Raw genomic sequence first — 26,482 nt, forward strand, 5'->3', positions numbered from 1 at the left:
TCAATTCAGTTGGGTGTATAACCAAAAGTGGAATTGCTAGATCATATGATAATTCTATTTTTAATTATTTAAGGAACTGCCTTATTGTTTTCTTTAGGGGCTACACCATTTTGCATTCTCAGTAATCCTACATGAGGGTTCTATTTCTCCATATTGTTGCCAATACTTACTATTTTTTGATTTTTAAAAAAGTGTTTTAATTGATAAGTAAAATTTGTATATATTTATGGTATACAACATAATGTTTTGATATATATATTTACACACATTGTGGAATGGCTAAATTAACTTATTGAACATATGCATTGCCTCATATACCTCCCTTTTTTGTGATAAGACCACTTAATCTATTCTTTAAGCAGTTTTCAAATATACAATATATTGTTACTAATTGTAGTTAGTATGATGTACAATAGATTTCTTGAAATGTTTCTCCTGTCTAATAAATTTTGTGTCCTTTCGCCAGCATCTTTCCAATCTCCTCACCTCCCAGCCTCTGGTAACCATCATTTTATTCTCTATTTCTATGAGTTCAACTATTTTATGCTCCATATAAAAGTGAGATCATGTGGTATTTGTCTTTCTGTACCTGGCTTATTTCACTTGACATAATATCCTCCAGGTTCATTTATGTTGTCACAAATGACAGGATTTCCTTCTTTTTAAAGGATGAATTGTACTCCATTATGCATATGTGCCATATTTTCTTTATCCATTCATCTGCTGATGGACGCTTAACATTGGTTTTATATCTTGCCTATTGTGAATAATGCTATAATGAACATGAGAGTGTGAATATCTCTTCAACATACTGATTTCATTTCCCTTGGATATATACCCAGTAGTGGTATTCCTGGATCATATGATAGTTCTACTTTTAAATTTTTGAGGGATCACCATAGTGTTTTCCATAGTGGCTGTACTAATTTACATTTCCATCAGTAATGTGCAAGGGTTTCCTTTTCACAACATCTTTTCCAATACTTGCCATCTTTCTTCTCTTTTGTAATAGCCATTCTAACAAGACTGAGGTGATATCTCATTGTTTTGAATTGCATTTCTCTGGTGATTAGTGCAGTTGAGCACTTTTTCATATTCCTGTTGGCCATTTGTATGTCTTTTGGGAAATGTCTATTCAGGTTCTTTGATCATTTTGAAACTTTAGTTGTTTGTTTTTTTACAACTGAGTTGTTTGAGTTTATTATATACATTTTAGATCATAACCCCTTCTCAGATTCATGGTTTGCAAATGTATTCTCTCACTCTGTTAGTTGTGTCTTCACTGTACTGATTGTTTCCTTTGCTGTGTAGAAGAGTTTCAGTTTGATGTAATCCTAATTTGTCAATTTTTGCCTTTGTCACCTGGGGTCATATCCAAAATTTTTTGCCCAGACCAATATCATGAAGCTTTTCCCCTATGCTTTCTTCTAGTAGTTTTACAGTTTCAAGTCTTATGTTTGTCTTTAATCCACTTTGATTTGATTTTTATATGTGGTGTTAAATGAAGGTCTAATTTCATTCTTCTGTATGTGAATATTCAGTTTTTCCAGCACCATTTATTGAGTAGGCTGTCCTTTCCCTAGTGTACGTTCTTGAGATCTTTGTTGAAAATTAGTGGACTGTAAATACATAGATTTGTTTCTGGGTTCTTTATTTTGTTCCATTAGTCTGTGTGTCTGTTTTTTGGCAGTATCATGTTGTTTTGGCTAATACAGCTTTGTAGTATATTTTGGAGACTAAGCATGATACCTCTAGTCTTGTTCTTTTTGCTCCAGATTGCTTTGGCTATCTGGGGTCTTTTGTGGTTCCCTAGGAATTTCAGAGTTGTTTTTTCTTTTTTTGTGAAGAATGTCATTAGTGTTCTGATAGAGATTGCAGTGAATCTGTAGATCATTTTGGGTAGTATGGGCATTGTAATATTCTTCCACTCCATGGACACAGTATATCTTTTCATGTGTTGTGTGTGTCCTCTTCAGTTTCTTTCATCTATGTTTTATAGTTCTCAGTGTACAGATCTTTCATTTTCTTGATTACATTAATTCCTGCGGTGGGTGGGGGGGCAGGGGAGGTTTGAGATGGAGTCTCACTCTGTAGCCCAAGCTGGAGTGGCACGATCTTGGCTTACTGCAACCTCTACCTCCTAGGCTCAAGTGATTCTTGTGCCTCAACCTCCCAAGTAGCTGGGACTACAGGTGTGCACCACCACACCTGGCTAATTTTTTGTATTTTAGTAGAGATGGGGTTTCAGGGCAATCTTGAACTCCTGAGCTCAGGCAGTTCACCCACCTCAGCCTCCCAAAGTGCTGGGATTACAGGCATGAACCACCACACCCAGCCTATTCCTAAGTAACTTAAAATAGCTACTGTAAATGAGATGGTTTTCTTCATTTTTTTTGATAGTTTGTTGTTAATGTATATAAACACCACTGATTTTTGCATGTTGATTTTTTTTTTTAAATACTAACAGACAAGCAAATGCATGTTGATTTTGTATCTGGCAACTCTACTGAATATGTTTTTCAGTTCTAACAGTTTTTTGGTCAGTCTTTACTGTTGTCTATCTAAAGATCATGTTATCAACAAACAGACAATTTAACTTATTCTTTTCTGATTTGGACAACTTTTATTTCTTTCTCTTGCCTAATTGCTCTGGCTAGGACTTCCAATACTCTGTTGAATAGAAGTGTCCAGAATAAGCATCCTTGTCTTATTACTAATCTTAGGAAGAAAGCTTTCAACTTTCACTATTCAATATGATGTTAGCTGTGGACTTGTCTTATATGACCCTTATTGTGTTGAGTTCCTTCCTTCTATGCCTAGTTTATTGAGAGTTTTTAATCATGAAAGGATGTTGAATTTTAAAAAGTAAACAAACAAAAAAGGATTTTGAATTTTGTTGAATACCTTTCTTCATCAATTGAAATGATCATATGGCTTTTGTCTTTCCTTCTGTTAATGTGGTGTATCACATTTATTGATTTGTGTATATTGAACCATTCTTGCATCCCAGGGATAAATCCCACTTGATCATAATGGATGATCCTTTTGTTTTTCTTAGTGGAGACAGAGTTTTACTGTTTCCCTGTTGTCCCGGCTGGAGGGCAGTGGTATGGTCTTAGCTCACTGCATCCTCTGCCTCCTAGGTTCAAGCAATTCTCGTGCCTCAGCCTCCTGAGTAGGTGGGATTATAGGCATGTACCACCGTGCCTGGCTAAGTTTTGTATTTTTAGTAAAGATGTGATTTTGCTATGTTGGCCCGGCTGGTCTTGAATCCCTGACCTCCAGTGATCTGCCTGCCTCAGCCTTCAAAAGTGCTGGGATTGCAGGCGTGAGCCACCACACCAGGCCTGAAGTCCCCTATTATTGTATTGTAATATCTCTCTCTCTTCGGATATGTTGATTTTTGCCTTATATATCTAGGTCCTTTGATATTAGGTATATTTACGGTTGTCCTTTGGTGTGGGATTCCTTCCGGGACCTCTGTGTATAACACTGTGTAAAAGCTGCACCATTCAAGTCCCACAGTTGCCCTGAGTAACCCATGTATATGAAAAGTTGGCCCTCCATATACATGTATTTCCCATCCTATGAATACTGTATTTTCAGTCCTCATGTGGTTAGAAAAAAATCTGCATATAAATGGACCTGTGCAGTTCAAACTCGTGTTGTTCAAGGGTCAACTGTATATTTACAGATGTTATATTATCTTGATAAATTGATTCTCTATCATTATATAATGATGTTCTTTGTCTTGTTTTACAGTTTTTTACTTAGTCTGTTTTATCTAAGTATAGGTACCCTTGCTCTCTTTGGTTTCCATTTGCATGAAATATGTTTTTCTAGCTTTTCACTTTCATTCTATGTGTGTCCTTAAATGTGAAGTTAGTCTTTAGACTAACAGACCCAACTATAGGCCATCTATAGTTGGGTCTGTTTTTAATTGTTGATAGTATCCAACCTAATGGGTGTGAGGTAATAACTCTTTGTGGTTTTGATTTACATTTCTCTAATGATTAGTGATGTTGAGCATCTTTACATATGCTTGTTGGCCATTTGTATCTCTTCTTTGGAAAAATGTCATTCAAGTCCTTTACTCATTTTAAAAATGAAGGTATTTGCTCTTTGCTGTTGAATTGTAGGAATTTAAAAAATATATTCTGGGTAGTAAGTCCTTTTCAGATATGTGATTTGCTAATATTTTTTCCTATTCTGCAGGTTGCCTTTTTCTTTTTTTTTTGAGACGGAGTTTCGCTCTTGTTACCCAGGCTGGAGTGCAATGGCGTGATCTCGGCTCACTGCAACCTCCGCCTCATGGGTTCAGGCAATTCTCCTGCCTCATGGGTTCGGGCAATTCTCCTGCCTCAGCCTCCCGAGTAGCTGGGATTACAGGCACATGCCACCGTGCCCGGCTAATTTTTTGTATTTTTAGTAGAGACGGGGTTTCACCATGTTGACCAGGATGGTCTCGATCTGTTGACCTCGTGATCCACCCGCCTCGGCCTCCCAAAGTGCTGGGATTACAGGCATGAGCCACTGTGCCTGGCCTGGCTAATTTTTATATTTTTCTGTAGAGACGAGGTTTCACCATGTTACTCAAGCTGGTCTTGAACTCCTAGGCTCAAGTGATCTGTCTGCCTTGACCTCCCAAAGTGTTAGGATTACAGGTGTGAGCCACTGCATCTGGTTGCCTTTTCACTCGTAATTGTATCCTCTGTTACACAGAAATTTTTAAGTTTGATGTAGTCCCATGTGTCTCCTTTTTTTTTTTTGGCCATGGTTTTCATGATTTTGAGCATCTTTTTGTGGGCTCATTGTGCTTGTATGTCTTCTTTGGTGAAATGTGTCTGTTCAAGTCCTTTGCCCTTTTTTGAATGGGGTTGTTAATTTTTTTGTTGTTATTGTAGAATATTTAGGTTCCTCTATGAATCCTGAATGTTAAACCATACGGTTTATGTGCTTTTCAAATATTTCCCCCCCATTCTGTGCATAACCTTTTTTACTCTGCTGAAAGTGTCATTTGATGCAAAAATGTGTTTAATTTTCATGAGGTCCAATATATCTATTTTTTCTTTTGTTGCCTCTGGCTTGCGTGTTATATTGAAGAAATCATTGGCAAAGCCAATGATATGCTCCTTTATTCTCTTAAAAATTACAGACAAACCCAAATAACTTTATATAGTGGTTTTAACAATATTTACCATATCCAAAATATGATAAACATTAAAATTAGTATTTTGGAAAAATGCCATATTTTACACTGATGATTTAAAACTAGCAACAATGAATCCATTACATGTGAACATACTCTTTGTTTTGTTTTGAGTGGGAGTTTCACTCTGTTGCCAGGCTGGAGTGCAGTGGTGCAATTGCAGCTCACTGCAGCCTTCGCCTCCTGGGCTCAAGAGATTCTCAGGCCTCAGCCTCCTGGGTAGCTGGGATTATAGGCACCTACCACCATATCTGGCTAGTTTTTGGATTTTTAGTAGAGACAGGGTTTTACCATGTTGGCCAGGCTGGTCTTGAATTCCAGACCTAAAGTGATCCACCCACCTCAGCCTCCCAAAATGCTGGGATTACAGGCATGAGCCACTGTACCGGGCCAACATACTTTTTATAAAAACAACTGTCTTCTCTAAAACAACAACCAAAAAATGTAGTTAATAGTAGTATCATTTTATAACTTTGCAACTCTCTTTAATGTCTGGCTTACTAGAAGACAGCTGGATTCTCATATCTGCTTCTGTATTCGGTCTGTTCTGTATGTTGTTTTGATTGAAGTAGATGAAGGAAATCCAGCTACATACAGATTGTAGTTGGAAAAAATAGTATTTTAATAACCTTTTTAGATCATGGTAGATACTCTCCTTTGATATGTCATCAAAATTAGACAAATGGCAGTTTCTGAAAAATTAGTTGTAATGTATGTAAAAAATTAGTTGAGTCCATATCAACGAACTCATACTTTTCTGTATTCAACTTCATTGCTCTATCTTGCACTTTGAATGGGTCTTTCATGCCTGATTTTGTAACATCATGCATTTGTCATTTTGAAAATGATGGTTCAGTGAGTTATGCACATTCCAGTCTCTAATATCAAAAACTCATATTTGTCAATGTTACCACTGATTTCATCAGAAAAGTCTTGAGGTATTGAGAAATCTTTAAGTATTTACCAGCGTGGATACACATTTTCCAAAATTTTAAATATTCATTTGACAGCTCAAATTTTACAGTTGGCAACAAATACTATCAGTTGTTTTCTATGAGGTGACAGGTCACTTCATTTATTTTGGAGAAAATGTTGCCAAATACCCAAGTCTGAATAATCATAGTTTATTAGTCATTTTTTCCTAATAAAAATGATGTTCTATGAAAAAAGCAGGTGGGTCAGCTTGCAATCCAATCAGGTAAGTTCTTCCAGTACTTTGGTATTCAGCAGAAGTGCTTTATGCACAGAGTATTAACAAGACATGTATTCAAAGGACAAGTTTTAAGAAAATTAATAATTATTAGTCTATCTTGAACATTCTTCCATGATGTTTGCCTTTCTGTTGAACTGCAAGTACATAGGGATGAAGACTGTGACTCCTGGTGCCACTTCATTGATTTAAGGCTCCAGAAGTTTCACCAAATACTGTTGCTTTTGCATCATCAGTGCAAATGTCCACAAAGGGAATGCTGCAAAGAACTCTTGGTATTATTATAAAAATGATGTTGACCTCTTGGATCCCCTCGGAAGGGTCTTGGGGACCCATGAGACCAGGGATCATAACTTGAGAGCCACGGCCTATATGACCATGGGTACTAATGGCACATGCCTCTAGCACCCTCGATCAGCCTTCCTTGCCCTCACTTTCCTCAGTTGTAAAGGGAGGCCTGGGCGGGCTCTGTTTCTCCACACTGTTGGAATGTGTTTGCTAGCCCCTGAAGCTGCTCCTCCTTTAGCGGTGATGCTGCTCTCAGCTCCTGCTTTTCCTCCCTCTCTCATGCCTCACTTTCTCTCCATGGCTCCTCCTCAGCTCACTCCTTACAAGTTGGCATTCTTTTTGTTGTTTTGCCTCCTCCTCTGCCTGGGCAATCTTATTTCCTCCCTGGTCTGTAAACATCACCTGCAGCTGACAGCTCCCAAATCTGTATCTTCAATCCAGACGCCTGTCCCAGACTTCAGTTTTGTGGTTTCACCTGAGACCTTTCCACCTGTATGCCCTACAGGCAAGTCAAAGTCAGCATGTCTAAACTGGTTTCTTCCAGTGCATTGCATCCTCTTCCAGAATAGCCAGCCTTGGTTAATCCATCATCTGCTCAACTGCTTAAGCAAGAAACCCAGGAGTCCTCTTCCCCTTATCTGGATCCCTCCCTTCCCTCACCTGCTCACCTGGCCTATCAGATCTGCTGCCTAAACATTTTCCCAATCTCTCCCTGCTCTCCAGCCCAACCACCACTGCCTCAGCTCAGGGTGTCATCCCTTTTTACCTAAACGATTGCAAGGGTCTTCTCCCTGGCTCCCTGCCATCTGTTTTCAACCTGTACTCTACAGTTCTGGTTGGAAACCACTTGAGTTATCTTTTCATACTTTATTTTTACTTTTAATTTAAGTTCAGGAGTACAAGTGCAAGTTTGTCATATAGTTAAACTCGTGTAACAGGGGTTTGTTGTACAGATTATGTCACCCAGGTACTAAGCCTAGTACCCAAGAGTAATTTTTTTCTGCTCCTCTCCCTATTGCCACCCCCCACCCTCCACCCTCAAGGAGGCCCCAGTGTGTGTTGTTCCCCTCTTTGTGTTCATGAGTTCTCATTGTTTAGCTCGCACTTGTAAGTGAGAACATGTGGTGTTTGGTTTTCTGTTCCTGTGTTGGTTTGCTACAAATAATGTGTTTTTCATTAAATACACATCGAGTACTTATGCCAGGCACTGTGCTGGGTATGGGGATGCAACATAGAACACAACAGATACTGTCCTGACCTCCAGCACTCACAGCGTATGAAGGAAGAGAGAAAAGGAGAGGGCACAGGTTATTAGGATGTAGTGCAATGGGGAAAGATGGAAGAAGTGCTTGGGAACCCATAGAGGTTTTGGCTGAGGGCTGAGTCTGAGGGTGTTCAGGGAACACTTCCTGGAGGAAGCAGCTCTCACACTCAGACTGCAGCCTGGATGGGAGTTAACTAAGAGAGATGGGAGTGTCGTGGTGAAAAACTTTACTGGAAAATTTGACCATCTAATTTCCCTGTTAAATACTTCTCTTCTGAGCTTTGCCACCACCTGCAGGATCAAGTCCAAATTCCTTATCATGAAACACAACCTTTGTGGCCTCGTTGTGTACCTCTCCCGTGTTCCCCAGACACTGCTTGCTTGTTCTCTCAGCTCCAGGCCTTTGCACATGCAGTTCCTTGTGTCCTCCACCTTTGCCACACAAATCCTTACTGCCTGTCTATCCGACTGTGAATCAGCTGTTCAGGAGACCTTCCCAGCCCCTCCCCTAGACTTTGTGGCTCCCTCTCTTGCGCTCCCCACCTGTACACACACCTGAACTCTTGTGCCCTTATCACGTCTTTAGAGTTTGTTCACACGTGCGTCTCTCTTGTCTTTACGTGCCAATGTGGAAACTAGACCCCTGTCTAGTTCACACCCCCTCACCCATGAGCATTTTGGGCATCCCCAGGGTGTATGACTCTCCTGTACTAGTGGACAAGGTTAGATGATTAGTATTACCTTCCCATCTTTTCCTTTCCTCCAGCTCTGTGACTTCCCTTTGCCCCTACCACACCCCATGTAGCTATCAGTTTTGCTGGGCATGGCCACACCCATCAGGCACCCCATGCCTGCCGGGAGTCACGGACACTCCTATAGTAGCAGTGCTATAGAGCTGCGGTCCCTACATTGCCTTATAGAGCCATGGGGTTTGGGCCCACAGATACATCTAAATTGAAAATATCAGTCCAGTCCAGAATCAGTTCTTTCTGTTGAACAGAACTTTGTTTCTGGGTCAGCTCGTTGTACCCGTTTTCCTTCTTTCCTTAGAAAAAGTTATTTCCTTCAGAACCTTTCTACCCCTCATGAAAATAGGCTTCTCAGGTCTGTGCACCAGCTTACTAGAGAGATGCAGCCTACATTGTCCCTCTGGAGGTAAAAGATGTGTGGGTATTTATTTATTTAAAATAATAAGTTGTGGTTGGGTGCGGTGGCCCACACCTGTAATCCCAGCACTTTGGGAGGCCGAGGTGGTGGCTCACCTGAGGTCAGGAGTTTGAGACCAGCCTGGCCAACATGGTAAACCCCACCTCCACTAAAAAATGCAAAAATTAGCCGGGCATGGTGGTGCATGCCTGTAATCCCAGCCACTTGGGAGGCTGAGGCAGGAAAATCGCTTGAACCCAGGAAGCAGAGGTTGCAGGGAGCCGAGAGTGTGCCACTGCACTCCAGCCTAGGCAACACAACATGACTCCACCTCAATCAATCAATCAATCAATAAGTTATATAAACAGTGCTGAGTACAGCTTCTTCATTTAAAAATCCAAACAGTTCAGAAATATATCTACCAATATATAAATGCTCTCCTTGCATCCCTTCCCCCATCCTAAAGCCTATCATACAGATAGGCACTGTTAATTATTTGGTGGAAATGTTTAGACTTTTTGTTTTGCATTTACCATATGAGTGGCTGGGACAGTATCTGAGAAATTAATTTTTTTCTCCCCTGAATTTTCCCTTTTTCTGTCCTCACATTTATGGAACTCATTACCTTCGGAGCAGCTTTTCAGGCTAGAAAACTGAATCAGTCACCACCGGGCATCTCTTGCTTTTATGTGCTGAAAGCTTAAGCATTTAGAGCAACTCCAGGATTTGCTGAGGAGCTTATCAAAAGATGAGGATTCTCTTGCATAGACTGAATGCGGTGACTGGAAATGATGGAAGAAGGATTTCCTTGGGAGTAAAAAGGACCCTTTTAGCCCTGTCCTCCCCAGTCAGGCTGGGGGCAGGAGTACAATCCCAGAGAGAGGCAGTCACTTTTGGCTTCCCTGGGCTACACAGGAAGAAGCAGCATTGTCTTGGGCCACACAACATAAAATATACTAACATGATAGCTGATGGGCAAAAAAAAAAAAAATCAAACAAATCTCACAATGTTTTAAGAAAGTTTACAGATTTGCATTGGGCCACATTCAAAGCTGTCCTGGGCTGCATGCAGCCCACAGGCTGTGGGTTGGACAAATGGACTAGGTTGTGAAGACACAGGCAACCTGATCCAGGGTTCCTGGCTGCCCCAAGAGGCACAGAGCAGCAGAGGCTTCCAGACCTGGCCTCTGCTGACCATGCCTGGCACTTCTCAGTGTTCTGGAGAATTTAGACATATGCTTACCATAATCACTGAGTTGAGTTATAGCCTAAAATTTGATTTCTTGCACACCTGGATTTGTGACTGTAGATTCATTTCTGTGGCTTGTATTATATTATTCATATTCTGCCACTTAATAAGAAATCTTTAAAAATTTTCCACAGCAGTGGAAATGAATGAATGAGATAGATTTATCTCATTCTTTTCAAAAAGATGAATATTATTATTATTATTATTTTTTTTTTTTGCAGCTTCATGGTTGGTTTTGGCCAAACTTTTTATTTAGTATTCTGTAGTTGTTTAACACACACTTAAATGGTCTTATTGGGGGAGGGGAAAGGGGAGGTTCTTGCAGATTCCCAAGGAAATGTCAGGAAGGCAAAATGGCCAGCATTATCCATTTGCATTTTTGGGTTTACTGGGTGATTATTTCCTTACATAGGCATCTGATTTCAGGTTTTTCATACTGAGATCATGGAGGTTTTAGTTGGAAGACACCCTGAAATCTTATGAGTAGTATACCCCAACCACCCTCTAACAGCTAGTTTGTATAGGCAGAATGATTCATCTCTCCATTTTAGATGGCTAGATGTTTTGTGGAAGATCTTAGAACTGCTTGCCTCACTTACTGGGAAAAATCATATAGGAAGTGGCCTTTAGGAACACTTTAACTTGGAAAGTTACAACACTAGTACAACAAGTCTTAACACATTTAACATTTGCTTGTTGAAAAGCAATGTCATAAAGTCAAATAATATTAAACATGTTTTACTTTTTTCCTCACAAGAACATAAAAATTATGGAGGGGAACTTAACAGGGAATTTAAAAAAGGTAACACAATTTTTCTTTTTAGTAGTCCTTGGGTAGTTATGACAGAATAGTTTCCACTTTTTGTTTGTTTCTTTGAACTGGGATTTTGGTCCAAAGTTTTGTTTGTTTCTAGTATCTGCTTCTGCCTCCCCCTCTATCAGATCGGCTTCCTCCACGGCCACCACCTCTTGGTGCTCCGCGGCTTGAACTGCTGTAGGAATCACGTGGAGGAGGGTACCCCCTTTCCATAGAAGGGGGAAGCCCTCTTTCTTGTCTGCCAACCCGATCACGACCACTTGAGTAGAGATCACTTCGGCTGCTTGAGTAACTGTCTCGACTTCCACCATATCCGTCACGTGAGCTGCTGTAATCATCATAGCGACTGCTTCCACCATAAGATGGCGGGGGCCCTCGTGTAGGTGGAGCACTACGTGAGTTACCATAACTCTCATATGAATCTCTGTAGGAACCTCCACTTGGATGATCTGAATAGTCACGATCACGACCATATCCATCTCTATCGCTATAGCCTCTTGATGGGTAGTCATCACGTGAACTGGAATGACCATAGTCACGGTAAGTATAATCTCGCGGTGGTGGTGCGTAATCTCTTGTATCACGAGAACTTGGGTAATCTCTGCTGGAATAGCTGTCTTTAGTAGAATACCCATCATCTCTTGGGGACAAATAAACATCTCTACGAGAAGGCAGCGGTTCTCTTCGAGGTGGACCTCCGTAACTATCTCTTCCACGTGATACAGGAGCTCTTCCTCCCATTCCACTGCTGCTGCGAACTGGTCCTGAAGGTGCAGATCTCTTAGGAGGAGGACCCCCACTTCTTGGTGGTGGTCCTCTTTTTACTGGGAGTGGTCCCCTGGAAGAACTCATGTTAAAATTCATGGAATATCCACCGTCATCCATGTGTCCTCCCCGTGAGGGAGGTCCCCTGGTTCCTCCACTTCCTCCTCTTCCACCTCTAAGACCTCTTGGAGGGCCTCTACTTCTTGGAGGTGGAGGTGGCCCACGTCTACCACTTTCGAATGATGGTTTGGTGGCTTGTTCCACTTTGATGGCTTTTCCGTCTAATGACTTTCCATTCATGTCTCTGGCTGCATCCTTAGCATCTGCTGGGCTTTCAAAGGTGACAAAAGCAAATCCTCTTGATTTGTTGGTTTCACGGTCTTTCATCAAGAGTACTTCCACTATTCGTCCATATTTGCCAAATACTGCTTCAAGAGCTTTCTCATTTGTTTCTGTATTAAGCCCACCAATGAAGAGCTTTCCTGGGCGATCTGCTTCAACAATTTTTTTTTTTGCCGGTGAGTCGGAGGGGTGACAATGGGTTCAAGCTCCAACGAGCTCGCCGAGAGGGGCTTCCTAGCAGCTTAGCACCAAAAGCGGCTGCCGGGTCCGACAACCGAAACGCGAACCCGCTAGCACTACTGCGCAATGAGCTATTATTTTTTAGAAAATAAGCCAGGTGCGGTGGCTCACACTGTAATCCTGGCACTTTGGGAGGCTGAGGTGGGCAGATCACTTGAGGTCAGGAGTTTGAGACCAGCCTGGCCAACATAGTGAAACCCCATCTCTACTAAAAATACGAAAGTCAGCCAGGTGTGATGACGTGTACCTGTAGTCCCAGCTACTCAGGAGGCTGAGGCATGAGAACTGCTTGAACCCAGGAGGCAGAGGTTGCAGTGAGCCAAGATTGCACCACTGCACTTCATCCTGGGTGACAGAACGAGACTGTCTCAAAAAAATATAAAAATAAAAATAATCTTCCCCATAAATTGACATAAAACAACAAGAAAAAAAAGAAAAATTTTTGAAGAAAATTTTAAAATAATAAATAAATAAAAATAAAAATACATGCTCATGGTAGGAGACTCAAACAGTACGAAAGAACAAAGCAGAAGTTTCCTGGTCTTCCATTTCCACTCCCTAGATATAATGAGCTTCTTGAGGGTTCTAGAAATTTTCTATGCAGGTAAAGTCACATAGCTATTTCTACATACTTCTTTTTATATACAAATAAGCTCAAATGATATATACTTTTCTGCATGTCTATATCATAAAAATTAGTACAATTTTATTATATATATTAGTATTTATTACTTACTGTTAAATAAGTTCTATTTATTAAAGTAGATATGGTTCTACTTCATTTCTTTCAATGGCTACCCAGTATTCCACAGAATGGATATGTCACATGTATTTAACCAATGAGTGGCATTTAAATTATCAGATTTTTAACTAGCATTTATTGACCACAGACGTTGTTGGAATATGGTGAGTTACATAATCTGTGTAACAGCCCAAGAGATAGGTCCTTTTTCTGCCTGTACTTCACGATGGAGGAACTATGATGCAAAGAGGTCAATAACTTTCCTAAGATCACATATCTGATAGGTTGTAGATCTGGAACCTGAACCCAGGCAGCCAGGTCCCAAGGCTGCACTCTGGATTACTATGCCACAGCCCCTCTGTAGACCCCAAGCACTTGTGCTGGTATATCCGTAACACTCACAGTAGTGTATTTACTAGGTCAAGTTATGTGTATTTTACACATTAATAGTGCTAAATGGTCAGGATGTTCTTTTATATAAAGAGTAATGGGCTTCTTTTTATGACCAAGTACAGATCCCACTTGCTTCCTGAGAACAGAGGGGCTGCCAATGCTCTTGTACTCAGAGGCTTTACGAAGTAAGGGTGTTCTCTCTGCTTTGGCCAGGGCTTCAGTTCTGAATCCTATCTCTTCCCTTCTAGGCTGGACTGGGTTCCCACAAGTCTTGGTGTCCTCTCCTGCCCTCTAATTGAGGCCAAGCCACTGGGTGCTGGAGAAGTCTGCCCTGTACCCTCTTGGTCTCCTAAGTTTGAAGGTACCTCCCAGCTAGAAGCCACCTACGTCCCATTTTCTTATTCCATCTGCAAGAGGGAAAAATGGCAGCCATCCAGAGAAATAGAATTGGCCCCCTTCACCTCCTCATCTACAGCTCCTACACCTAACTACAGGGGGCCCCAATGTGGGACCTCCAGGCTTCTGACTTCTCCATGGCTGTGGGTTTTATAGAACCATATCAGTGGTTCCCAAACAGTTTTACCCCCCCCCCCAGCCTCAACACAGGACATCTGGCAATATCTGGAGATATTTTTAGTTGTCACAACTTGGGGTGTGTATGTGTGTGCACACGTGGGCATGTGCATGTGCCCATATTCTGCTGGCATCTAGTGGGTAGAAAGAGGCCAGGTATGCTGCTAAACATCCTGCAATGCACAGGACAGCCTGGCCACAAAAAATTATCCAGCTCAAAGTGTCAATAGTTCTGACATTGAGGAACTCTGGGCTGTGGAAGGGCAGACAGTGCTCAGCACATGGCTCTCCCCCATGGGCCCTGAGTCTCTGTGTAACAGGAGCTGAGGGGTGGCTGGTATCTGGGATGAAAGGAAGTGGCTTGAATCATACAAAAAGCCTTTTTTTTTTTTGAGACGGAATCTTGCTCTGTCACCCAGGCTGAAGTGCAGTGGTGCAGTAATCTCTGTCTCCCAGGTTCAAGCGATTCTCCTGCCTCAGCCTCCTGAATAGCTGGGATTACAGGCATGTGCCACCGTGCCCAGCTAATTTTTGTATTTTCAGTAGAGATGGGGTTTCACCATGTTGGCCAGGCTGGTCTTGAACTCTGACCTTGTGTTCCACCCGCCTCAGCCTCCCAAAGTGCTGGGATTACAGGCGTAAGCCACGATGCTTGGTCACAAAAAGCTTTCTATAAACAATGAGTAGATGCAACAAGATCATCTTGATGAAAGAAAAATTAAAAAAAAAAATAAATAAACAATGAGCAGATATCACTTTCCATCTCAAAGAACAGGAGAATGGCTGGTGAAGTCGGGGTGGGTAGTGGGATAGATCGTCATTCTCTACATGCGGACACAGCTATGGAGAAATTAATGTTGTTGAAGATACTAAAAATTTTACTGAATATGGCTTTAGCTATTCTCAAGGAAAATTACTTGGAATTAAATGCTTTATCATTAAACCAGATAGAGGGAATTTAACTCAGCAAGCTGGACACTTAAGAAGCAAGACGACAAAAAATTACCTGACAAGAAGGAACTGGAACAAATTAAGATACAAGCAGAAGTTAATTAATTAGAAAACAAGAAAATCTGTAACTTTAAATATACATTTGGCCAGGTGCGGTGGCTCACGCCTGTAATCCCAGCACTTTGGGTGACCAAGGCAGGTGGATCACCCGAAGTTGAGAGTTTGAGACCAGCCTGACCGGTATGAAGAAACCTCGTCTCTACTAAAAATACAAAATTAGCTGGTATGGTGGTGCATGCCTATAATCCCAGCTACTCGGGAGGCTGAGGCAGAAAAATCACTTGAACCAGGAGGTGGAGGTAGTGGTGAGCTGAGATTGTGTCATTGCACTCCAGCCTGGTCAACAAGAGGGAAACTCCATCTCAAAATAAATGTATACATACATACATACATATATTTAAGACAAATAAAATTAACAATTTGGCATGCTTGTCAAGACAACAGAATTAGATAAAAGTGGATGTAGAAGTGGAACAAAAACCTTGATAAAAGAAACCACAGGCCGGGTGCACATGGTGGCTCATGCCAGTAATCCCAGCACTTTGGGAAGATTGCTTGAGCCCAGGAGTTCAAGATCAGCCTGAGCAACATAGGGAAACCCCGTCTCTACAAAAAATTTAAGAATTAGCTGAGTATAGTGGTGCGTGCCTGTAGTCCCAGCTACTCGGGAGGCTAAGGTGGGAGGATTGCTTGAGCCCAGGAGGTCCAGGCTGCAATGGGCCGCGATTGCCACTGCACTCCAACTTGGGAGACAGATTGAGACCCTGAATCAAAATAATAATAATAAAAAAAGACCATAGTGGAACCTCTCTTTTTGAGGGTGGCCTGGGCTTGAGGGAGGGTGATGGACTCTGCAGCATCTTCATTCATTCATTTAACCACTATTTGCTGAGCACATACCGTATGCCAGGCACTAAACACTGCAGGTGTGGCATTTAACAACATAGACAAAAGGCAGTGCTATTCTGAGCCCTGGTGAGAGATAACAACAGATGGGGACCAGTGACATCAGTTCACTTAAGGCCCAAAGCTGGCTCAAGTGCCTGGAACCAAGATGTTTGTTGATTGAGCAAGAAAATGTTGAGGCTTAGCTGAGGAGGTGAAGCAGGAGACGGGAAGATATTTAACTTCTTTTCAGAAAGCCTAGATTCAGAGAGAAGAACAGATTCTAGCATATAGAAAAACTAACATTTCTTAATGACTCATGTAGTCTATCTTCTTACCAAAAACTGATGTGTCTGAAGTGGTGTCCTTCCATGAGACCAACTGACCAGCCCTTGATTACCCCATCTTCTATAAACAAGGACTCCATCTGGAGTTGGTCCCTGTTCCTCCTCTGCCTTTCTGTCTCAGACTTTCAGGCTACAGAAAAGAAAGCTTTCCTCCAATAATTGCCAGCCCTCACCCTTAAAAGACTTCGTTTGTGGCAGATGGCCCTCCTTGTAGGCCAGTGTGGGATTCTTCTCAAACACCCTATGTTAGTCCATTTTGTGCTGCTATCACAGAATATCAGAGACTGGACACTAGGAAGTCCAAGATCGAGGGGCTTTGCTGCATCATCCCATGGTGGAAGGTGGAAAGGCAAAGAGAGTGGAAGAGAGGCCAGGCGCAGTGGCTCATACCTGTAATCCCAGCACTTTGGGAGGCCAAGGTGCGCAGATCACCTGAGGTCAACATGGTGAAACCCCATCTCTCTAAAAAAAAAATGATAATGACATTCACTCTGCCCTGTGGCTTCATCACCTCTCAGGCCACACATCCCAGCAATTGCATTGGGAATTAAATTTTCAACACATGCTTTCTGGGAGAAACATTCAAACCACAGCACACCCCTTGTTTTATCATGCCAGGCTGGGCTCTCTCAACACCCAAGGCCCTTGGTGGGCTGCTTGGAGAAGAGTTTCCAAAGGAATGTTCTATGGCCAATAGCTGTCTTCCTACTTAGCTATGGCCACTTCTTTGACTTCTAGAGCACCCAGGAAGAGAGCTTGCTCTCATGCCAGGCTATGTGTGATCTTTCTTCACAGAGAGGAGCAAGAGAGTGCTCAGGGGATTCATAAGATGGCATTTTCAAAAAGCCCCCTCTGCTTTTGTTACCAGTGGCACACACTTGTGTCCTGTTCATCCTGGGCTGGGCACTGTTCTAAGTGCTTAACATTAACAACCACTCTGTGAGGCAGGTGCACTATGATCATCCCATTTTACAGATAAGGAAGCTGAGCCACAGAGCTATGAAGTGTCTTGGCCAAAGTCCCCATGATAGAAGTCTGAGCTTGGCCGCCATATAGCCTCTCACATGTGTTCATGGCAAAGGCTTCAGGACTTCTGTCTTCCGTCCACTCCTTCAAGAACCTTTGGAGTGCCAGACACATTCACACATACACAAGGAGAAAAAGAGGCAGATGTCTGGCCTTCTCTTCCTGATTCTGACTCCCTCTCCAGAGGATTTAACTCATTTTTGTACAGAAGATTTAACTGATTTGAGTGCTGATTGCAGAGATTATGGACAACTATGAACAGTTACTTGTTGAATTTGAATGAATGAACCTCTGTCACCCCTGCAGTGGTCTCTAGGGTTCTTTTGGCCTCTGGGCCTATAAACTGAGCTGCTTGGGCGGTAGGTTTGCTTGGACTTAAGAGCATACTCTATCACTTAGGAGGACGAAGGGGAGCTGGTGAAGCTGACTTGGCATACCAGGGACATAGGGCTCTTTTGATGAGGCCCCCAGTTTAGGAAAGGAAGTACTTTCTCAGAAGAGGTCTCACAACAGCCAAGATGTGAAGTTGTAGATGGAGGGGAAGCGCTGCCTTGGATCAAAGCCAACTTTGCACTAGAGGCAGGAGGAAATGCTATGGGCTCATTAATTACAGGATGCCACAGGATTGGCTTTGCCTCTGGGTGTGGGGACAATAATCTGTGCTTTAAACAAGCAGCCCCATCACTCTACAGTAATTAGTAGCACAATAGGCATCTTCATAGAACTAGATCGACAGGTAGCCCATAATACACAGCCTCAAGCTGGCCTAAAACTGGGTTCAGATGCCACACCTGTATGGCCAGCCAGCCCACGGGATCATGGGCATGGAAGTGACACATTCTTTCTTAGGCAATTTGCTGTGAACTTGCTACGTAGTAGGCAGTGAGAGGAACACAAAAGAAATGTGAGACACAAACCTTACCCACAGTCTAGCAAATTGAGTGGGCAAGATTAAGCTTGAAAAGTTAAACAGCAGCACAAGAAATAGCATTTATGTCTGATACAATATGTGTGAATGCTCAGAGCCACAGGGGAGCTCTGGACAGGGACCCCCCACTGTGTGGATGGAAAGGTGGGGGTGTGGTGGGGTCTGCAATTACCTTTGAGGTTTATGCCAGTGCACACTGCCCTGTTTCTTACAAGATAAGTAGGAAACAGAAAATTAAAAATTATGCTAATATTTGTCAGAGATACTTATTGCTATGGTTTTGGTTCTATCCTTTAAGATATTTTTTCTGTGTATGTGTATTTTATTACATAAATGGGTTCATACTGTATGTCTGTTCTATGACTTGCTTTTTATACTTAGCAGTACATTGTGAACAGTTTTTTGTCAATGAAATTTTTATAGATCACTTATATTTCACTTTCAATTTACCATGATTTAATGAATCCCTTCTTATTTCCACTTTAGGCTATTAACAGTTGTGGCTATTACATATGATTCTGACTCTGTGCACACCTTTATTATTTTTATTTTTATTTTTTTGAGATGGAGTTTTGCTCTTGTTTCTCAGGCTGGAGTGCAATGTCGAGATCTTGCCTCACCACAACCTCGGCCTCCCAAGCTCAAGTGATTCTCCTGCCTCAGCCTCCCAAGTAGCTGGGGTTACAGACATGCACCACCATGCCTGCCTAATTTTTTTGTATTTTTAGTAGAGGCAGGGTGTCACCATTTTGGTCATGCTGGTCTTGAACTCTTGACCTCAGGTGATCCACCCACCTTGTCCTCCCAAAGTACTAGGATTACAGGTATGAGCCACCAAGGCCAGCCATATCTTTATTTTTGATCCCCTTAAGTAGAATTGTCAGATCAAGGAGTATGCACACTTTCAAAGATTTGGTATATAATTAGACTGGGAAACTTTAACACAAACTTGTTAAAAAAAAAGATTTGGTACATATTGTCAAATTGCCTTCCAGGAAGGAGGTATCACTTAGGTCACCAATCCTATGAGATGCCTCCTTCACTACATCCTTCCCAATACTGGGGATTAGCATTTTGAAAACTTTGCAAATTTGTTAAGCAAAAACAAATAGTATTTCATTGTTGCTTTAGTTTGCTTTCCTTTTTCTTTTTATTATTTGGATTCTTTTACAGGCCAGCCATTGGTAATTTTTTCTGATGAATTATCTGCTTATGTGCTTTATCTAGTTTTCTTTACTTTTTTGAGATGGAGTTTTGCTCTTTTTGCCCAGGCTGGAGTGCAATGGCATGATCTCAGCTCACCGCAATCTCCGCCTCCCAGGTTCAAGCAATTCTCCTTCCTCAGCCTCCGGAGTAGCTGGGATTACAGGCACTACCACACCAGCTAATTTTGTATTTTTAGTAGAGATAGGGTTTTTTCATGTTGGTCAGGCTGGTCTTGAACTCCCAACCTCAGGTGATTTGCCTGCTTTGGCTTCCCAAAGTGCTGGGATTACAAGCATGAGCCACTGCATCTGGACACACACATATTTTTTTTTGAGACAGATTTTTGCTCTTGTTGCCCAGGGTGGAGTGCAATGTTGGGATCTCAGCTCACTGCAACCTCTGCCTCCTGAGTTCAAGTAATTCTCCTGCCTCAACCTCCCGAGTAGCTGGGATTACAGGCATGCGCCATGCACCCAGCTAATTTTGCAGTTTTAGTAGAGACAGGGTTTCTCCATGTTGGTCAGGCTGGTCTTGAACTCCCGACCTCAGGTGATTCACCCACCTCAGTCTCCCAAAGTGCTGGGATTATAGGCATGAGCCACCATGTCCAGCCTTAGTTTTGTTTTGTTTCTTTTCTTTTCTTTTTTCTTTTTTGAGGCAGGGTCTTCCTCTGTTGGCCAGGCTAGAGTGCAGTGGTGGTGTGATCACAGCTCACTGCAGCCTTAACCTTCTGGGCTCAGGTGATCCCCCACCTTAGCCTCCCGAATAACTGGGACTATAGGTGCATGCCACCACACCCAGCTAGTTTTTGTATTTTACGTAGAGACAGGGTTTCACCATGTTGCCCAGGCTGGTCTCAAGTTCCTGAGCCCAAGAAATCCACCCACCTCAGCCCCCCAAGGTGCGGGGATTATAGGCATGAGCTACTGTACCCAGTCAGTTTTCTCTTTTTTATTGATATATTTCTCCATTTATACCACTTCATTTGTGTAGTTTATTATTATTATTTAGTGAGGTATATATTTGTTTCTTATAGATGTGTTCAGGCTACTAACTACTTTTCTGTCATCTATTACATATGTGTGTATGTGTGGCTTTTTATTTTTCTTTTTGGTGATGAAGGTTTTGCTATGTTGCGGAGGCTGATCTTAAACATCTGGCCTCAAGTTATGCTCCTGCCTTAGCCTCCCCAGCTGCTGGGATTACAGGTGTGAGCCGCCTTGCCCAGTTCTCATATATTACAAATACTTTATCTTAGATTGTCATTTGCATTTAGTCTTGTTCATTTTTAAAGCATTCATTAATCTAAAATGTCCATGTAATCAAGGTAGCCTATATAGACTTTCCAAACCACAGGGCCGGAGGTGGCCATGACTGCAAGCAGGGAGGCCAGCAGAGAGGTGGTCCCCGCCAGAGTGCAGGTGTGGCAGGATGAGGCTGAAGGTGGGGCAGGGCTAGAGAGGAGGTGAGACCAACTGGAGGCAGACGAGAGGTGACCAAGATGTGGTGACCTTGGGTACGGAAAGGAGGAAGGAGGAGGAACCCCAGGTGACTCACAGGTGCTGACCTGGAGGAGGACAGGGTGTGAGCAGGTGGAGGAAGAGCCAGGATTGGGAGTACAGGCAGGGGTGTGGTGGGGGTAGGGTGCCGAGATCTTGACAATTCCCTTTGGGATTGTTGCGTGGAGGCTTCCAGCCGTATAAGTTACCGGCATTTGGATCACTAGGACTGGGCTGGTTTCTTGTTTATTTTTATTTTTTTGAGATGGAATCTTGCTCTGCTACCCACGCTGGAGTGCAATGGTGCAATTTCAGCTTACTGAAACCTCTGCCTCATGAGTTCAAGGGATTCTCGTGCCTTAGCCTCCCAAATAGCTGAGATTATAGGTTATAGGCATGCACCACCACACTGGCTCATTTTTGTATTTTTTAGTAGAGACGGCGTTTCATCATGTTGGCCAGGCTTGTCTCAAACTCCTGACCTCAAGTGATCCGCTCTCCTCGGCCTCCCAAAGTGCTGGGATTATAGGCGTGGTTTCTGTCTTTTTGTCAGTTTCAGAAAGACTTTTGCTGCTACAGAATTTATATTAATATAGTCATACAAACTATCTCAAGTGTTTTTTTTTAATTTAAATCTTAATCTAGCTGGGCACAGTGGTGTGCACCTGGAGTCCCAGCTACCTGGGAGGTTGAGGCAGGAGGAACGCTTGAGCCTAGGAGCTGAAGGCTGTAACGCACAGTGATTGCAACTCTGACTAGCCACTGCACTCCAGCCTGAGCTACATAGTGAAACCCTGTTTCCAAAAAATAAAATAGAATAAAATAAATCTTAATCTAGATGGAATCTGTAGTATTTTTGTGAATTGTGAAAGTTAAGGAGTTAACTCACTGTCATTGACATCCACCTGGGGCAGCCCCCAGCCCCGTGCCCAAAGACAGTCCTGTGGGCCCTCAGAGCCCCTGTGTCACTGCTGCTGTTGCTGCTACAGCTCTGGGCCTGTGCGACTGACAGGAAGCCCACTGTGTTGGGGTTTCCTGTCAGTCGTGCCTGGGGCCCTGCCTCCAGCCATGCCCTCTTTCAAGCATTTCCTGTGGGTTAGCTCTGGGGGTCTTTTCCTAGCCTGTTCTTACCTGTGTCGCTGCCAGAAAGAATTCTTCATAGTTTTTGGCCTTTCCTCTTTCCCCAGTTTTTTTTTTTTTTGAAACAGAGTTTTATTCTTGTTGCTCAGACTGGAGAGCAATGGTAGATCTTGGCTCATCGCAACCTCCGCCCCCCAGGTTCAAGCAATTTTCCTGCCTCAGCCTCCCTCCTGAGTAGCTGGGATTACAGGTGCCTGCCACCACACCTGGCTAATTTCGTATTTTTAATAGAGACAAAGTTTCTTCATGTTGGTCAGGCTGATCTTGAATTCCCAACTTCATATGATCCATCTGCCTCAGCCTCCCAAAGTGCTGGGATTACAGTGTGAGCCACTGTGCCTGGCCACCTTTCCCCAGTTTCTTTAGTGGTTGTATATTTTTCCCTGTTTCAGATTTGCTAGGTTCTTTTTTTTTTAAGTGACTTTTTAAAGGTTCTTTTCTTATTGGGCAATAACAAACATAAAGTCACAATTCCTAAGCATACATCTCAGTGAATTTTTATGTAGGTATTTATTATGTCCTCATTACCCTGATAAGAGACTTCTTTTAGCGTTAAGAAGCTGTTGGTGGGAGGGTGGGTGGAGAGGGAAATCATGGTCCTCACACTGCTATTTTTTTTTCTAGAACTATCAGGAGATGGTGAGAGACGGGGGGGCCACATGTGACATTCAACTTTATAAAGGGGTATGGAGTGCACAATGGTTAGTAGTCATGTGGGTCACGAGCTGGTTCTGCCCCTCACTAGCCATGGGACTTTCTATGCCTCAGTTTCAACAACTGTAAAATGGGTGTAGAAAACAGCTCCTGCCTCATAGGGTTGTCATGAACATTACATGAGGCAGTGCACGTAAGCGCACAAAAAAATGTCAATTGTTGTTTCTGTTGTTATTAATAATGATGAGCTTAGCTAGGAGTATGTGTCAGAATCACCTGGGGCACTTTTGCAAAATATGCATGCCTGACCTGGCCAGATCAACTGAGTCAGCATCTGGATTTTAAACGCCTCTCCAGATTATTCTGTTGCTCATCTGTGGTTCAGTTCACCGGGCTGGAGGTAGCCATGACTGGAAGCACAGAAGTCAGCAGGTGGCCTCTGCAAGAGAGCAGGTATGGCAGGAGGACGCTGCAGGTGGGGCAGGACTGGTGAGGAGGCAAGTGGGGCCAACTTGAGGCAGACAGGAGAGGTGGTCAAGACATGGTGACTTTGCACAGGGGTGGGAGGAAGGAGGAGGAGTCCAGCCAGGGTGACTCATAGGTGCTGACTTGGACAAGGGTGGTGGAGGATGAACCAGGGTAGGGACTACAGGAAGAGGAGTGGTGGGGGAAGGGCACAGGGATTGTGACAATTCCCTTTGGGCTCCTGGTGAGGATAAGTTAGTACTTAGATCTCTAGGCCTAGGTCAGTACTATGGTTTTGGGAGGTGTTGGCCTGGAGGAAATGGATAAAGCCTGGTCATTGAGTAATGTAGAGGTCAAAGGAGGGCCAAGTTCACAAGCATCCTCCTCTGCAAAGGCCTGCGCCCACTTTTTTTTTTTTTTGAGACTGGGTCTTGCTCTGTCACCCAGGCTAGAGTGCTGTGGTGCGATCATAGTTCACGTAGTTTCCAACTTCTGGGCTTAAGCGATCCTCGTGCCTTAACTTCCCAAAGTGTTGGAACTACAGGTGTGAGCCCCACTCCCAGCCTCTTTGTGTGTCCACTTCTTATTCTGCTTTCCCTAGAAATACAGAAGAGCTTGTTTCTTATGTAATAACTCCCTGCTGAGGACTGTTGGACAATAAACTGTCCCCTCCTCTGAAGATGAAGAATAACTTTGGGTCATTTTCTTTCCTCACAGGTCACAAAGTTTTCCATACTTCTTGATGGAGGTGCTTAAACCTTATCCATCAGCATTCTCAGACAGCACCTCTGCTTAGGGACAGCATCTGACCATTAGACATCCCTGCACCGCCCCCCCCAAACCATGCTGTCACATAGACTCAGCCTCAGGTGGATGGTTTCCTTAGATGCTGGCTTTCTTTGGACCCTTGATATCAACCAGTTACTCTTTGATAAGAACTTAAGTCATTCCAGTGCCTCTCTCAGAGGCATTTGCATTTACAATTTCAGATGTCATAGAAATAATGAACGACATTGCATTCCTGAGGGAATGAATGAATTTTTCACTTCCTTGTTCTAGAACATCTCTGTCCACTAGAATTTTCCGTGATGTCAGTAAATGTTCTCAGTGCTGTTCTATGCAGTAGCTGCTGGCCACATGTGGCTGTTGAACATTTGAGATGTGGCCAGTGTGACTGAGGAACCGGATTTTTTCATTATAATGAATTAAAATAGAAAATTGTTTTTCCAGACAAGGTCTTATTCTGTCATCATGCTGGAGTGCAGTAGTGTGATCATGGCTCACTGTGGCTTTGACCTCCTGGGCTCACGTAATCCTCTCACCTCAGCCTCCTGAGTAGCTGGGACCACAGGTATGTGCCACCACACGGGCTAATTTTTTTTTTTTTTTTTTGAGAGATGGGGGTCTCCGTATATTGCCCAGGCTGGTCTCAAACTCCTGGGCTCAAGCGATCCTCCCTTGGTGTCCCAAAGTACTGAGATTACAGGGGTGAACCTCCATACCCCGCCTTAAATTGTAATTTAAACTGAAAAAAGAAAAGCAGGCACTATGAAGTTGTATCCTCTGGGTTGGTGAGAGCTAGGGACATTAGGCCTGGCACTCCACCTGACTGCTCCACTACCAATTGCTCCCCAAAGGGATTTGGTAAAACGGAGGAGGAGGCCTTGGCTCTTAACTAGGATGGTTCCACACCATCTGGGAAAGCAACCATCAAGTAGAAGATTACTTGGCTGTTTCCATGTTGAAACCAAATGGGCTTTCTTTCTCTCTCTCCACCCTGGCCTCAGCCCACATTCTGCCTGCATGAGAAGGCAGTGTCCAGCACTGCCCCTCCCAGGCCTCTCCAGGCTTCCTTTTTCCCACTCTTCCCATCCTGGGAGCATTGCCCCTGCCCTCCCTTCTGCCCTGCATCCCTCTCCCTGCTCCTGCCACAGCAAGCCCCACCTCCTCCAATAAGACTTCCCAGACTCCTCTGTCCGTTTCAGGTGAGGCTAGTTTTAGGGCCCTGAACTAAAACTTATTAGGGCCAAATTCCATTTGGCTTCCCAGCTGGGGGTGAGGTGGCAGGGATGGGTCTCAGAAAGATCAGCTGCAGGACAGGTGTGTGTGCGACCACTGTATTTCCGACTTCTCTCACCACCACTCATGGTGAGAAAGGTATTTCCTGCCCCAACCAGGACACACTTCAATGTATGGATACATAACACTGAAGCAAAAGTTCTGTCAAAATAATATGAACTCTGACTACATGTGATGCACTTGGATATTTTCTGTACTGTTCTGTTTATTTTTTAAAGAGAAAGGCTGGTTGTGACCCACTAAATTGATTTCACAACCCAGTAGTGGGTCACGACCCACTGGGTGAGCAGCACAGAGTGAGATCCTGGCTGCATCTTGGCCCAGCTGTGACAGCCAGCCCTGCCCAACTTGGAACAGCCCCAAACACAGCCCAGGCTGCCTGACATCGCACCGCCCACATGCTGCACCCTGGATTCCTTGAAGAACTCCCACATGATGGGCTTATCCAGGTTGTCCCCCTGGGGAGCTCTGCTCTTTCCACTGACTATCACTGCTCCATTGGTCATGCCGTAAAATGGCCACGGCCACAGATGCTGTCTCAGGAGATTGAAGTCTAGAGAACACACTAGACACACCTAAGAGAAGGATGCCAGGTCAGGGTCAGGACACAGGCTGCACATCTCACCCCTCTTGATCTCATCCCTCTTAATGAGACCTCTCAGGTCTAGGGGTCTCACCAGCTCTGCTCACCTGGCAGGGCCACACATAACAAATAGAAGCCACGCAAACCCTGGAGCTCCTGATGACAGAAACATCTTGCCAGTGAGAGGACCACAAGAAATAGATTCAAGGAGCATTCCACGTGCAAGTGAGTCTTGGCCCCATCTGCCTTTGGATTTTGGCTATGAACTGGAAGGTACTGGAAGCAGGACTCTTATAAATAGCTAAATCAAAATCCCCGCATTTGAACCAAGTGCTTTATTTCTCTGTGGACCTCAAGCTCTGCTGACATCTGTGGAGCACCCTGTCCTAACAGGAGCGACTGTCTGATTTCCCAACACTGC

General features: G+C 43.4%; 1 protein-coding gene and 1 long non-coding RNA gene across 9 annotated transcripts in view; one reads left to right on the top strand and one right to left on the bottom strand.

Moving 5' to 3' along the window:
• LOC128929610 (uncharacterized) overlaps positions 1-26,482 on the top strand; it is a 142,729-nt gene that overhangs the window by 85,467 nt on the left and 30,780 nt on the right. For 4 of the 8 annotated variants that reach the window (XR_013526525.1, XR_013526522.1, XR_008476299.2 and 1 more), the window contains exon 9: positions 24,630-24,750. The exons of 3 other annotated variants lie outside the window; for them this stretch is intronic. This is a non-coding gene — a long non-coding RNA (uncharacterized LOC128929610). Of the gene's footprint in view, positions 1-13,913; positions 24,751-26,482 lie in introns of all 8 variants that reach the window. One more of the 8 variants, XR_013526524.1, reaches the window with a different exon arrangement.
• On the bottom strand, positions 11,091-12,602 carry LOC100406653 (RNA-binding motif protein, X chromosome). Its single transcript, XM_002757657.7, has one exon. It carries the CDS (start codon positions 12,333-12,335, stop codon positions 11,277-11,279), a length of 1,059 nt encoding a protein of 352 aa, XP_002757703.4. The 5' UTR covers positions 12,336-12,602; the 3' UTR covers positions 11,091-11,276.

Source organism: Callithrix jacchus, chromosome 14, assembly GCF_049354715.1.
Source record: "Callithrix jacchus isolate 240 chromosome 14, calJac240_pri, whole genome shotgun sequence".
Lineage (NCBI taxonomy): Eukaryota > Metazoa > Chordata > Mammalia > Primates > Cebidae > Callithrix > Callithrix jacchus.